Source organism: Hylobates moloch, unplaced genomic scaffold (genome assembly GCF_009828535.3).
Source record: "Hylobates moloch isolate HMO894 unplaced genomic scaffold, HMol_V3 SCAFFOLD_1, whole genome shotgun sequence".
Taxonomy (NCBI): domain Eukaryota; kingdom Metazoa; phylum Chordata; class Mammalia; order Primates; family Hylobatidae; genus Hylobates; species Hylobates moloch.
In genome coordinates, this window is record NW_026652276.1 from 192,842,645 (window position 1) to 192,857,897 (window position 15,253).

Sequence of the window (15,253 nt, forward strand, 5' to 3'; positions counted from 1 at the left end):
TACTAGTGTAAGAAAAAGTTCTACAACTGAACATCTAGTCATAAAATCATGATTCTTTAAACATTGGATAGTTATGAAGGCTATTCAGATATATGAAGAATGCTTTTGATTCAGTGCTAAATGAAAACAGGTAGGGTACAATATTAAACACTTGGAATAAAACAACATCAAGAGATTCTGGAAACATATAAAAAATATAGCAAAAGTTAATTGAGAGTACTTTAGTGTTTTAGAAAGCGATGAACTTTTATTTGCCTTAAAATGAAAACAGTACAGGTTTTGGCAGCAGCAGACTTAGATTTAGATTCAGTCTTCAGCATGAGACCCTAGGTAAATTATCATTGATAAGATTCAAGAATAAAAACTGCCTGGCAAAGCCCCAGGAAAGAGAGATGTAAAATGTCCAGCGCAGGGCCTGCACAAAAGTACTCAGTAAAAGATGGCTGCTATATTTCTCCTAAACTTTTTATGGTTACATTACTGATTATTAAGTGGTATTGTTAAAGACCATTATTTAGGTCCTTAGCAACGTTATTTAAAGAGCAACTAGCACTTTTCAAGCATTCACCATGTGCTTTTAAGCACTGTCATATAAATTGCTAACAATTTATAAAATATCATGGCCCTCATCAAACATCTTCCAGTAGAGAAGCTAGGTGCCTTAAAACTGTTGGAAAAGAGGATGGAAAATAACCTAAACACACTTGAGCATGAGGAACTTGAACCAAAACATTTGGCACAAAACATTTACAACAGGAAAAGAGAAACCAAAGGTCTGACGTGGCCAAGGTAGCTTCACTCCTAGCGCCAAAAATCTAATACCTCTGAGTTAAATTTAATATTTGTTTATAATGTAACTGACTACCATTCCAGTGTCCAGGGAAACATTTAGATAATTATCTCTTTCCCAATTACTCAGAATGCTGGGAGGAGAGGAGTTTACTTATAGAGTTTACAACACATAGATTTTCAAACCAACGAAGTCTCTCCCCAAAATAGACATTTGAAACCTCGAACACAGGTAAAAATAGCTAGATAAGGCAGAATCCAAAGGAAATTCAACTTTGTTCCCCACTAGTAGCTATATAAAAGGAAAAGTGCTTGTGTTCTACTTCAGCTAATGGACAACACTCACACTGTCATTATTTTTATAACTCTTATGTCGGGTATTTAGAATGCAGTGGTTTGAGCATTTCAAATAGTTTCTTTTTCCATGTTAGTGCCATGCACAATGTTACTTTAAGTGAAATAATAGTTGGATTTTGGATTCTTTCCAATATTTAAAAAAAAATTTAAAAAGGAGATCTGCATTTCTTTGCACTGCCCTAGCACAGAGCCCTCGAGGTCGGTTATCTTGACTTTGTTATTTACAAAACCTATCCTCTGCTAATTCACCTAAGGTTGTCTTGTGGATTTTCATAGTGAGTTCTAAAGCTACCGGCTCCAGGAGGGTTTCATCAGAGAAGTCCAGCATCAAAGGGTTTTCACTAGTGACTTTGTAAGATTTTCTTACCTCAATGAAATATCCTATTGCATTTTAGATGTAACAGACAATAAACACTATCATTCTGCCAGTGTCCCTCACTAATTTGGATTTTTTCTTTGACAGGCTGTTTTAAATCGTTTTGTCAGGATAAGTACACGTTTGTATTTTGAATTCATCCCTTCAAATGATTAAGCTGTTCTACAAATTTCTTTAAAAATAAAAGAAGAAATAGCATGAGGTCTTCCCCAGTATTTCACCACCCCCAGACTTCCACAGTTACAGTGGGGTTCAGAGTGACAGCACCATATTCACACCAGAACCCCAGCTCAGCCACTTTCCCATTACTTGATGTAGGGTGAGTACTTCACTCTCTGTGCCTCATTTTTCTCATCTATAAGCTGGATGTGATCATCATTATTATTTCTTTGAGTAGTATAAGGATTAAAGAAGATACTGCATCAAAAAGTACTTACCATGGCATTTGCCACATAAGTTCCCAGTGTGATTACTTATAGTAAGTAAATAAATATATACTACATATCTCCAAAACACAGATCCTTTTTCCCCTCAAGAAACATTCTTTTCTCTAGTATATTTAGAATATTCTCATTGATACTAGCTAAGAAGTCTGTCATTTACAGAATATTTGACTTACAGAATTTGAATTTGATAAAATACCAATGCCACCAAAATTGTCTTGATTTTATTTTTCCCTGGAAATTAAAAATATTCAGGAGGTTCAACAATAGGTCCATGTAAACCATCCTATTTGGGTTAGATGCCAGGAAAATAATCTTTTATATTCCTATGGTATTGAAAAATAACTTACAAAACCCATGCTCAGTGGACACAGAGATTGCAACAAGACTGTCTTGTTAATATCTATATCCCCAAGGAGTCCTAGAGACTTGCAGAAGGTGCTATATTAGTCAATGCTTACTCATGTTCATGTATTTCTTAAAACAATTCTTTACCCGAAAAATCATGTCATTAAAAAGCTACTTAACCACATAGAGTTGTTTCCACATGGTTCCCCAGTCTCTTAATGTTGATGTCATTTCTGTGATAACAGAGTCTTCAGTGGGAATAACCATTTCAAATTGTCTGCGAAATTAAAAAAGAAAAAGTATATATGTAAATACCACAGGCAACAATTTTGTTTTAAATACTCTAAAAGATAACTGGGAAAGAAAGCTGCCTAGCTATTGTTGGTTCTACAGACAGTAACCAGGATCGGGTTGTAAGTTAATGTGAGGAATGCTACGTGGGTTGTGGTAGGACAATACCAGAACGACCAGCCACTTCAAGCAGATTAAGTTTGAGCAGCGTGGTGAAGAAGGAACAGCATCAGAAGGGTTGCACTCCAGTACCAGTTCACGACTAGGCAGCAACTCATTTAACCTGAGGCCAAAAGCCTTCACCTGTAACACGGGGTCACTGGGCTACATAAACTCCAAGGGCTGTGACTATAGGACTCAAAGAGAGTAAAAGGAACACCATTCAGTCACCAGGACATGATGGCTGTGGGCATCCAAACTAACTCTGTGTTACAAGTAACTAGACACTGAGATACTAATTGAATACTCCCTTGATCTCAGTAACACTTAATTTTTATTATTTGCAAACTAGGACCATGAGAAATGATTAGTATTCTAAGTAATGTTATCATACAGCATAGAACCTAAGGCTTACGACATCACCGATATTTGAATATTCGTTCCAAAATGTTCCTCTTTCTGATTAGAGTAACATAGTCTTCTCATTTCTTCTCTAAAAGTCAGAAACTATCCTTGGAAAATATTTATATCAATATCTACTAGGGTGTGTATGGTGGTCCTGAAGTTGAGACTATGCATGAGGACATGGGGGAAATAAAAGAGATGATTTTTTTTTTTTTTTGAGATGGAGTCTCGCTTTGTCGCCCAGGCTGGAGTGCAGTGGCGCCATCTCGGCTCACTGCAAGCTCCGCCTCCCGGGTTCACGCCATTCTCCTGCCTTGGCCTCCGTAGCTGGGACTACAGGCGCCTGCAACCACGCCCAGCTAATTTTTTGTATTTTTAGTAGAGACGGGGTTTCACCGTGTTAGCCAGGATGGTCTCGACATCCTGACCTTGTGATCTGCCTGCCTCAGCCTCCCAAAGTGCTGGGATTACCGGTGTAAGCCACCGTGCCCAGCTGAGAAGATTTAATTTGTCCTCTGTATCCTACCTTTGGCATATAATAATCTTCATCTCCAGTTTCTTTTTTCAAATTCTTTCTCTGTGTGTGTGTGTGTGTGTGTGTGTGTGTGTGTGTGTGTGTGCAGGTGAAACTGGTTAAGTGGCTATTACTACCACTGCTTCCCAAAGAATGCTACTGATATATTGATTGAGACTATTTTCTTTATTTCAGTATATTTTTCTCAAGAAAACGTCTAATACATAGAAAGTAATGACATATTAGACACAGAACCATGTTGTCTAATGATCAAGGGGAAATTACTTCTTTGCATGAGGCTAATAACTGTTCTGTGATTCCTTTTTCATGTTATGTCCAAAGTGTATATAATTGTCTTTTGTAAAATCTTCTTGTCAGACATATGGAAACTAAAATCTTGCCTTGATTCTTTTCCCAACAGAGTTTCATCTCCTCATTTCACAGTGCTGCTAAAATACTTGCCCTATGAATATTTTCCTTCTTTCTAGAGCTTAAACACAGCTGAAAATGTAAAACTGGGATTTTAAACTAGAAATAAAAGTAAACAGTAATATATAAACTGTGACAGATACAGAACCTTTTATTAAGTCTGCATATGACATTTTTAAATGGTAGTACATTTATTTTACTTTCGAAGCAGCTGTTGCAATTTAAATGATGAATATTTGGAGATGGAGATTATAAAATGATCTTATATAAGGTCAAGGAGGAAACGCTGAATTTCCAGGAAAACTTGACATCCTACTTAACATTTAAAAAGTCACATGACCTCAGTAGGAATTAAACAATACAGAAGTGGCCTCCCTGTCTGTAAACTATAATTTAATTGACCTCCATCAGTCCTACATTGATCTGAAGACACAAGAAAGAACATACACGCAATTCAGTCTGTGAGAAGTTGACTGGGGGTTGTCCAAGCAAAATTTAAATTTTTAAGCATAAAATTGCCATTTTAGACAAGGCGACTGTTTTTTATTAATTATTCCAAAACCAAAATCAGTGTTCAAATAGTCTGTCGTAAGTAGTTACCACTGAAAGTATATTTTGTTCAGTTATTCTGGGATGGACTTTTCCATTATTTCATCCGAGTGGGCCATAAATCCACTTAAAATAAGACAGGTAACACCAAAACCCCAAAGATGTTCCTCTCTGGGAAAGCAATCACCTGGCAATACATGCTCTCAAATGTTTTCAGGCCAAAGTTTTTCTCCCAGTAACAGCCCCAGACCTAGGGTCTGAGTCAATTCCAATAATTCTTTTATAGAAACTAATGTTGGGCTTTTCTGCTCTTCTGCTGCACAATGTCCATCATACTTGGTGCCAGGTGGAGACCCCATAAGAAAGTCTTTAACTTACACGACCAAATTTTTAGGTACCTTTACCCACATTTAAACTTCCTGGGGCTCATGGAAGGGGATCAGATATACACCAGTTACTAACCAGGATTTAAAAAAAGGAGGTACTTATTTAAAAATCATATCCTACCCCAACTCACTTTGAGGGATAGACTTTGATTAAGTGGAGAGATGCTTGACATCATCTTTGCTAGCATAGCATTCTCTCTTTTCTCTTCCTTGGTCAGAGCATATAATACCCTTTGCACTGCAGAGTTGAGGGAGGTCAGGGTTGGGCTTGGGACAAGGGCAGCAAAGAGGACTGGTTGCACAGGCTTGCTCAAATGGACACTTTAAGGAACAGAGGTAGCCCATGGTGTTTTCACATTGCCAAGCCCAGATCACTAGCACAGAAGGATCAGAACAAAGAGTAAGCACATGGCTGGAGTGTATTCTGAAGTATCCTCTGGTTTACTGGAGGGGGCCTGAATGGTGTCACATCTAGCCCAGTAGGAAAGTTTTAAAAGGACCAACAACTTGGCTTGATGCTTCTGGTGGATTATAGCTACACACTTTTGAAGGACACACATTTCTTAAAAGATCAGTAGTAGTAGTGGTAATTATTAGAATTAGAATTATGCTTTTAATCTATTATTCAATAATTACTATTACTGACTGCTACTATTAACATGCTTAAAGCAGCTCACATATATAAGACATGTAGAGTAATGGTCTCTGAGATTCTTTAAGTTTTACCCATATAGGGAACTCTCAAAGTATTTATACCATAGACTCTATTTATTTATTTATTATACTTTAAGTTTTAGGGTACATGTGCACAATGTGCAGGTTTGTTGCATATGTATACATGTGCCATGTTGGTGTGCTGCACCCATTAACTCGTCATTTAACATTAGGTATATCTCCTAATGCTATCCCTCCCCCCATCCCCCACCCCACAACAGGACCCGGTATGTGATGTTCCCCCTCCTTTGTCCACGTGTTCTCATTGTTCAATTCCCACCTATGAGTGAGAACATGCGGTGTTTGGTTTTTTGTCCTTGCAATAGTTTGCTGAGAATGATGGTTTCCAGCTTCATCTATGTCCCTACAAAGGACACGAACTCATCATTTTTTATGGCTGCATAGTATTCCGATACCATAGACTCTTAGCCACTTGGAGAGGCTGTTTCACTCAACTGAAATTTAATACCGTATCTTTATTGAGGGGGAAATTATTTGAATAACCTCTTTGGAACTTTTATCATAAGACTCAAGTTGGAAAATGCCATGACTATGCTTTAAGAATTCAAATAATAAATTGCTATTTATCACTATTTGAGAAAAAATATAATTTCTATGGCTGAATCTGTATTCTGCTGTTGTAAGATGAAAATTATGCCATGATCATGTGAATAGTCCTTGTGACATTGACACCAAATGTTTGTGTCTAAATCCATGGCCCCTTATAATGAATGATCTGCTCATGCTAACTATTTACACAAGCAAGTTCTGTTTTATCCTGCTACATCTTATGAGAATTATGTTAAAGTGACCACCACTTCGAATCCTTTCAGAAATAGACTAGAAAATTTTTTAATGTATTAGAAATACTAGGTGATCAATGAGCTCAATCAAAGTATCATATAAATGATATTCTCCAAAATAGAATAATGGCTTTGTGAAGTGGTCACACAAGAATATGTTATTATGCCCATTTAGAGAAAGACACCCTAGGCATCTTAGAATCAGTGGTGAACCTAGGAAATTCCTGGGGTTTGAGATAGTATGACAGCATTTAATGGGTCTGACTGACCTGCTTCCCTAAGTAGCAAGAAACCAAAAGGAACCAACTCCTTCTGCTCAAGCGTAGGCTGATTCCCTGATTTGTGGACACTGAGAGACCTCCAGTCTCTCAGATCCTGTTGTCCAGCATGCACAGATGGGGTTCTTTAATTTTCTCCACCAATGGTCTTAATGCAATATATCTTTAACAAAGAACACAGACAATGGTATGATCTTCTACAGTTCATTTTTCAAGACAATTACTATGCCTTTCAAATTCCAAAAGAAGCAAAGGTTCTGTGAAAATCCTCCAACTACTAATAAAACTCATTTCTTACCCTTTGTTCTTTACACAGGCATTTTTCAAGTGAACGTAGCTGGAAGGAAATATACCCTGGAAAAGAAAACATGAAGGTTACGATGCCAGCTGTTAAGGCAGGGTTGGTTTCACAAGTCATTTATATAAAACACAGCCATACAACCACGACAAGATCAGGAATAGGGAAAAGTAACATCTCTACCACATTCTCTTGGATGAAATCTACTGTGGCTTAAGATCCATCCTTTCATTTTCTACCATTAACTATTTCACAAATTTACAGACATTCTAAACAAATATGATCAAAAAAATTAAATCTTGCTTAGAAAATATATTGTTTATTAAACAGAAAATAAGAAAATTTCAGGAATTCTACATAAAAATCATGTTCTACTGAATAAGAGTTTTTAAAATATGTATTGCATAGTTTTGAAAGGTTCTTTGTTTTGATGGTAGTTCTTTTTTACTCCCCAAAACATTCATATTTCTCTTGAAAATATACATACAAAAAATATCACTGCAAATTTAGAGATAATATGTATATTCTGTGTTATGGAAGATTTTTTATGACAACGCAGCAGCAGTTAATCACCATACTGCCATTCTGATGGAACAGAAATCAAACAAAAGAAGCCATGTTAGCTTGAAGCTTTTTATTGTAGGGAAATGATAGGGCAAGGAAATTGATTCTTTGTTCTAAATGGGAAATTGAAAGAAACAAGAACAAAAAAATGAGCATCAATTTGATTGTTCATTAAATGGCAATTATCCTCTGAAGAATTTCTAATGTATAATTAAATGACAAACTCAATTAAATATTTAAGAAAATAAATGTCATTTGAATATATATATCGCCATTGTGGATCCAAGTATAAAATAAAATTTAATAGGCAAATTCTTTCCATTCAATAGTAGTAAATCTACATATATATGTAGATTTTTAAAACTCACTTGTGTTCTTCAATATGGTAGGATCAACAAATAGAGTAATTCTAACTAATCAGGAAAAGTCAGACTTGAGGTTTATTACAAGTGACAGAAATAACAGAGAAATCATACTAAGTTTCCTTCTCAAACATGGTCTAAATGAATTCATTAAATACTGAAGCTATATTTGCATGTGCCTCATAGATATATAAAAACAATGTTAAATGAGGACTAAAGTATTTAAAAAATTAAATTTGTATACTCTTTTGTCCCTTACGGTTCCCCTTTAGGATGACCTAAAATACATGAAGTAATTAAACACAGTTGAATGATCCAGAAAATGGCATATTTAAGGAAAAAGGCAAAAGTGTATTTTGAGAATGAAAATACAGATTTCTTATCTACAATCCCAAAGCTAGAATTAAACCAAAAAAAAAAATGACATATATGAAAATATTAGAGAAAGTAGGAAATATAGGTGAAGACTGAGGAGATTAGAGTAAGATAGAAAAACACAGATATTAGTAAGGATTAGTGTCAAAATCGCAAACTATACAAATAAAACAAAAATGACATTACTTCTTGCTATAATTCCTGAGGATTTATAGAAATGTATCAAGGATAATGAATCTTAATTTCTGCCTGAAATGGTAAGAAAGATGGGTTTTTTAATAATATTGTTTTCCTGGCTTCAGCCCCCCAAACCCAAAGGGACTCTTAACATGCTGCTAAGTATACTTGTTTCTGCATACCAATATTTTACAAATGATACCGTGGAAAACATAAAGATTAAATACTGCTATTTAATATTTCTTTTGGCATATATATTTCCCCTGCCTGAATTTTAATTTAGCTCTCTGAGAAACTACCACTTCAGAAAGATTTTGTTTATATATAATGAGCTTATTAAGGTCTTCTCAGAACAATTTTCAAGAGCTAAATAGGATTATCATTTGAGTAGCATATCTTAACTATAATCCAAGTTCAAAGGAATTTCCAAAATTATAAAAATCTGCATTATCATTTGGCATTTCAACTGAGTCCCAACTGTAATTTCAATTGTATAAAAAAATTTTAAATAACTATCTTTCTTAATAAATTTCATAATTATAGTTAGAAATAACAATTTTTACCTTGATATTTGGGGTTTTTAAGGCAAATCCTCTGTACCAGCCTGTGGAAAAATAATCATGGTCATATTTTGATAAACCATTGTAATATTTTAAAGATAATAAATCAATCTGTTCTTTGCCGATGGAATTTTACCATACATGTAAAGATTCTGTGGATAAATATGGTAAGTATTGGCCTTAGGCTACAAAATAGCTCGAGTAACCAAACATAAGAATTCTATTAATAGAACCATTTTTTAAAAACTGTATCAAAAATTTTTATAAACAACAGAAACATCCATAATGTGAATAAAGGCTTTAAAATCAGAGCATTGGGCTTCAATTCTGGCTTTGCTTCTTATTGTCTGTTTAATCTTGGCCAAGTTACTTGAACTCTCTGAGTACCACTTCTTCCCATTTTATGAAAGGCCACATTATGTCACAGGGAAAGTCAAGAATCTGCACAAGATTTCATACACTTCCAAATTCTACTTGCCTGACTAGAAACGCCAGACTCTGCCACCAAATAATAGTACCTGGCCAACAGTCATGATGTGAATTGCACATCCTTAAGCCTACGGTCTTGGGTTAAGATCAGTCTCATATCATACAAAGAGTAAAGCCATCATTCACTGCCAGAATTAACTGGCACATTTTCATCAGCACAATGGCTGACCAAGAGCTCAGCATAATTTTTATTCTGTAGAATGACTATTATAGTAGGCCCTTCTTATCTGCGGTTTCACTTTCCATGGTTTCAATTACTCATGGTCAACCTGGGTGCAAAAATATTACATGGAAAATTCCAAAAATAATTCATAAGGTTTAAACTGCATGCCATTCTAAGTAGCATGATGAAATCCCGTGCCTGCCCGCTCAGTTCCGCCCAGGACATGAATCATCCTTTTGTTCAGCATATCCACACTGTCAGTGCTACCCACCCATTAGTTATTTACTAGCCCTCTCGGTTACCAGACTGAGGATCACAGTTTTAAAGTCGTTGTGTTCAAGTCACCCTTATTTTACTTAATCATGGCTCCAAGGCACAAGAGTAGTGATGCCGGCAACTGGGAAGTGCCAAAGAGAAGCCATAAAGTGCTTTAAGTGAAAAGGTGAAAGTTCTTGAATTTAATAAGGAAAGAAAAAATCATATGCTGAGGTTGCTAAAATCTAGGTAAAAATGAATCTCCTATTCATGAAACTGTGAACAGAATATTGTTATAATTATTCTATTTCATCACTAGTTATTGTCAACTGTGGCTAGTTTATAAATTAAACTATCATATGTAAAGGAAAAAACGTAGGACCTATAAGGTTCAGTACCATCCAAGATTGCAGGTATCCTGGGGGTCTTAGGTCACATCCCTTGCCAATAAGCGGGCTCAAGGACTGCTGGATTTAAGCTCCCAGCAATTCTGAATCAATTTTGCAGCACTATCCTCACATGTCTTTTTATAGTTGAAAACAAATCAGGATATAGATTGTATTTTTTCAAGTGTAAAGACCATTTTGCTTATTGGCAAAAAAAATTATTATACTATGTAGTAAATATTATGCCTAATAGAATTTTTTCAATGATTAAATTTCAGTCAAAATTTTAATACAAAACAAATATTTGAGCTTTGTATTTAAACATTTTTCCTCCTCATAATACATTTTCTTAAAAGGATATATTGTAAAATATTATCCCTAACAGTTTTAAAATCAGTCTGAGGAGAGCAGAATGAACTGAAAATCAGAATCTCTATATCTCAGGGTTTATCAGCTGCCATAAAGACAGATCCAAGAAATACATCCATTTGTAAATAATTATTCTAACAAAAACCAAAACGTCTTGAGAATTGCAAAAATGTCATAGAGAGGTCTCTACCCAATTGTACTATACAGAAAAAGTTTTAGATCACAAAATACCTCCTATTAGATATGGAGCCCAGTTTCATACACCAATTCAAAATAAATTTTATGTTTATCTGTATACAAAGTAGTAACAGACAAAATATATCTGGCAATAACATAGGAAACCTTATTATATTTCTTTTTTTTTTTTTTTTAATTATACTTTAGGTTTTAGGGTACATGTGCACAATGTGCAGGTTTGTTACATATGTATCCATGTGCCATGTTGATTTCCTGCACCCATTAACTCGTCATTTAGCATTAGGTATATCTCCTAATGCTGTCCCCGCCCCCCCCATCCCCCACCCCACAACAGTACCCGGAATGTGATGTTCCCCTTCCTGTGTCCATGAGTTCTCATTGTTCAATTCCCACCTATGAGTGAGAACATGCGGTGTTTGGTTTTTTGTCCCTGCGATAGTTTACTGAGAATGATGTTTTCCAGTTTCATCCATGTCCCTACAAAGGACACGAACTCATCATTTTTTATGGCTGCATAGTATTCCATGGTGTACATGTGCCACATTTTCTTAATCCAGTCTATTGTTGTTGGACATTTGGGTTGGTTCCAACTCTTTGCTATTGTGAATAGTGCCGCAATAAACATACGTGTGCATGTGTCTTTATAGCAGCATGATTTATACTCCTTTGGGTATATACCCAGTAATGGGATGGCTGGGTCAAATGGTATTTCTAGTTCTAGATCCCTGAGGAATCGCCACACTGACTTCCACAATGGTTGAACTAGTTTACAGTCCCACCAACAGTGTAAAAGTGTTCCTATTTCTCCACATCCTCTCCAGCACCTGTTGTTTCCTGATTTTTTAATGATGGCCATTCTAACTGGTGTGAGATGGTATCTCACTGTGGTTTTGATTTGCATTTCTCTGATGGCCAGTGATGATGAGCATTTCTTCATGTGTTTTCTGGCTGCATAAATGTCTTCTTTTGAGAAGTGTCTGTTCATGTCCTTTGCCCACTTTTTGATGGGGTTGTTTGTTTTTTTCTTGTAAATTTGTTTGAGTTCATAAGGTATCAATCACAGTGAACAGAATAAACATTCCAATATCACCACCATCTAATGCTAGGGTCTAACTAAATGTCGTAGTTCTGTTTGGGGGAATACAGTTTCATCTATAATAAACCTTGATATGATAAAATGTCATCATAATATAAATTCCTAGTAAGGAAAACCTTAAAAGAGGAAAAACATGAGTATTTTGGGATATGCTAACGGGGCTCTAAAATGTAGTCATTTTGTTAACAAGAAAAGCTGGGTGGCCGGGCACAGTGACTCACACCTCTAATCGCAGCACTTTGGGAGGCCAAGGTGGGTGGATCACCTGAGGTCAGGAGTTCGAGGACAGCCTGGCCAACATGGTGAAATCCCATCTCTACTAAAAATACAAAAAATTAGCTGAGTGTGGTGGCATGTGCCTGTAATCCCAGCTACTCGGGAGGCTGAGGCAGGAGAATCACTTGAAACCAGGGGGCGGAGGTTGCAGTGAGCCAAGATTGCGCCACTGAACTCCAGCCTGGGTGACAGAGCAAGACTCCATCTCAAAAAAAGAAAGAAAAAGAAAAAAGAAAAAAGAAAAGCTAGGTGCAGTGGCTTATGCCTGTAATCTGAGCACTCTGGAAGGTCAAGGTGGAAGGATCACTTGAGGCCAAGAGTTTGAGACCAGCATGGGCAACATGGTGAGACTCCGTCTCTACAAAAAATAAAAAATAAAAAAATTAGTCAAGCATAATGGAGTATCCCGGTGGTCCTAGCTACTTGGGAGACTGAGGCAGGAGGATCCCTTGAGCCCAGGAGATGGAGGCTGCAGTGAGCCATGATCATGCCACTGCACTCCAACCTGGGTGACAAAGGAAGACCCTGTCTCAAAGAAAAACAAAAAAACAAAAAACAAAAAAAAGTAGTCATTTGATCAGAAATCTTTTTAAGGACTAGCATTTAAGGATGTTTCATGGAACAGGAATGGAAACATTTGAGAACTATTAGGTATCTTAAATGAGTTACCTACTACATAAATTAATAATAATCATACAAGGTCAGACAATATATTCTCCTAATATTATTCAAGCGCATTGAATAATTTTATTCCAAGTTCGAGGGGAAGAAACTATAGGTCTGGAGCAGAGTTGGCCTGGGCAGGAGCCCTGCAGAGGCATCTGGCTACTCAACTCCAGGTAAGCCATGTCTGCTCTGGGGCTCTGCTTCTTCCTGTCCTGTGGGATCTACTAGATCCTGAGGATTCTGAGAAAAACCTTCTAGTTTGGCACTGAGTCAAGAACTCCCACAGACATGGTAGCTTCAGCTGCTTTCTCTGTTTGCATCTAATGACTATAAGGAAATAATATTATAATCAGCTTAAAAATAGGAAATGATGCCTTTCCATTAGCCAAACACTGAAAATGCAGGAAACAATTTTGTCAAAAATGACTTGCGGTGACTATTGGAAAAGTTCCAGAGATTAATAGAGGTATGGACAGAATTTGTAGACTTTATGAACAGCCGTATGTTGAGGAGGTTGTTCATAAGGCTACTCACCATCACACTTCTCCAGGATCTGAACTGTATCTCCAATTTCCAGTGACAGGCCATATGGAACGGTCCCTCGGAAACTGGCAATAACTGTAAAAATTGATAAAGAATATATGAAGACAGTCATGTCCATTACAGCTTATTATTACATGTTATTGACTAGGAAAAATGAATATAAATAGGAAGTATAATTTGATAGCTAGAACTCTCTGTCATATTTTAATTTTATATCTTTCTAAGAAAATCACTGTTCACATACTTTGCTAACTTCTTAGATTAAGTATTATAAATATGCATTTCATATATATGAAATTTATTAAAATAATACACAATATATCAATGCCATCACCCAATAATAGATATAAACAAAGGTATTGCCTGAGAGCTCCTTAAAGGACTGTGACCCTTTTGTTTCACTGCTTTCTTCACTCCCTCCTCCAAATGCCGGGCCCATAGTAGTTAATAAATATGTGTTCAATAATAAATGAGGAATATATTTCCTGCTTGTTACTAGGCTTGGTTTACCTTTCTGCTATATCGTTTGGACCAGATTTCTTTTCCATAAACTATAAGTTTCTCAAGAGAAAGGACTGCATCTATTTGCTTACCATTATGAGTCCAGAGCCTAGCATAGTATGTGGTGCATAAAAGCAGTCTTCTTGTGCAGTAATCAACGGATACGCTTTATTTAGTAATGACTGGGCCCTCCCACAGGTCTAAACACTCAGCCACCACAATTCCCACTTGCACAATACCACTTGGAATGGGGAGGGGGATCACAATTAATTATAGATTAATGGTTTAGATTAATTGGTTTCTGAAACATTTTGCAGGGCAGGACAGGACTAGGATGGTGTATCCATACAGAGAAAGCACGCACAGATTAGTCCTTTTCTGGCAACTCCAGGAATTATAGAGGGAATAAAGTTCAGTGATTCTTCCCTGAATAGTAAGTAAAGCTTGAGTCAGAAAGGAGGCAAATATGGAGAAATAAAGAAAATGCACTTCAACACACAAAAAGAGAGAAGACATCTCCTATGAAATACTATGCACACTGAAATCAACTAACAATTCACATCAAAAGAAAATGATTCTTAAAAGGCCAAAATTTTAGGAGGGAAACATAATTTTGCTTCAGAGTGAGATTTAGATATAACTCCAATCCCCAAAATAAGTTATTGCTACTGTTGGGAATGTATATTTTAAAAACCTAAAGAAACACACGAATCTGTCAAAAATGAAAACATGCCAATAAGCAATGAGCTTTTAGAGAAGTCTCATGCCCTTTTATGATCTCAAAACAAAATTAACAGTAGAGGTCAAAACACAGGACAGAAAACACTAGCCAAAGTCCATGAGACAGAACAAAATAACTATATGGATAGAAACCAATTAAGAACATTTAGCCAAGCACTAATTTATGATATCATTTTCTAACTATAACCATGAATACCATTAGCCTCATAAGGACATGCAAGAAGCATTTTGCTGGCAAAACAATCGAGGGTCTATATATCTTGACAGATTACTTCATTTAACTTTCAGAGACCTCTTCTTACAAGGGATCAGCAACTGAACTGACAGTAGATTGATTGCAATTTAAAAGACTTCAAGACAAACTTGTACTTAGAATTGCCTTTCCAAACTCTG

The 15,253-nt window shown here is 36.2% G+C and overlaps 1 protein-coding gene across 3 annotated transcripts in view; it reads right to left on the reverse strand.

Annotated features, from left to right (window-relative positions):
- DOCK4 (dedicator of cytokinesis 4) overlaps positions 1–15,253 on the reverse strand; it is a 475,993-nt gene that overhangs the window by 261,373 nt on the left and 199,367 nt on the right. For all 3 annotated transcript variants that reach the window (XM_032761480.2, XM_032761481.2, XM_032761479.2), the window contains exons 2-5: positions 13,610–13,693; positions 9,181–9,221; positions 7,140–7,195; positions 2,494–2,590 (exon numbers count right to left, since the gene is read on the reverse strand). In XM_032761480.2, the coding sequence (XP_032617371.1) occupies positions 2,494–2,590; positions 7,140–7,195; positions 9,181–9,221; positions 13,610–13,693 (278 nt within the window). The remainder of the gene's footprint in view (positions 1–2,493; positions 2,591–7,139; positions 7,196–9,180; positions 9,222–13,609; positions 13,694–15,253) is intronic.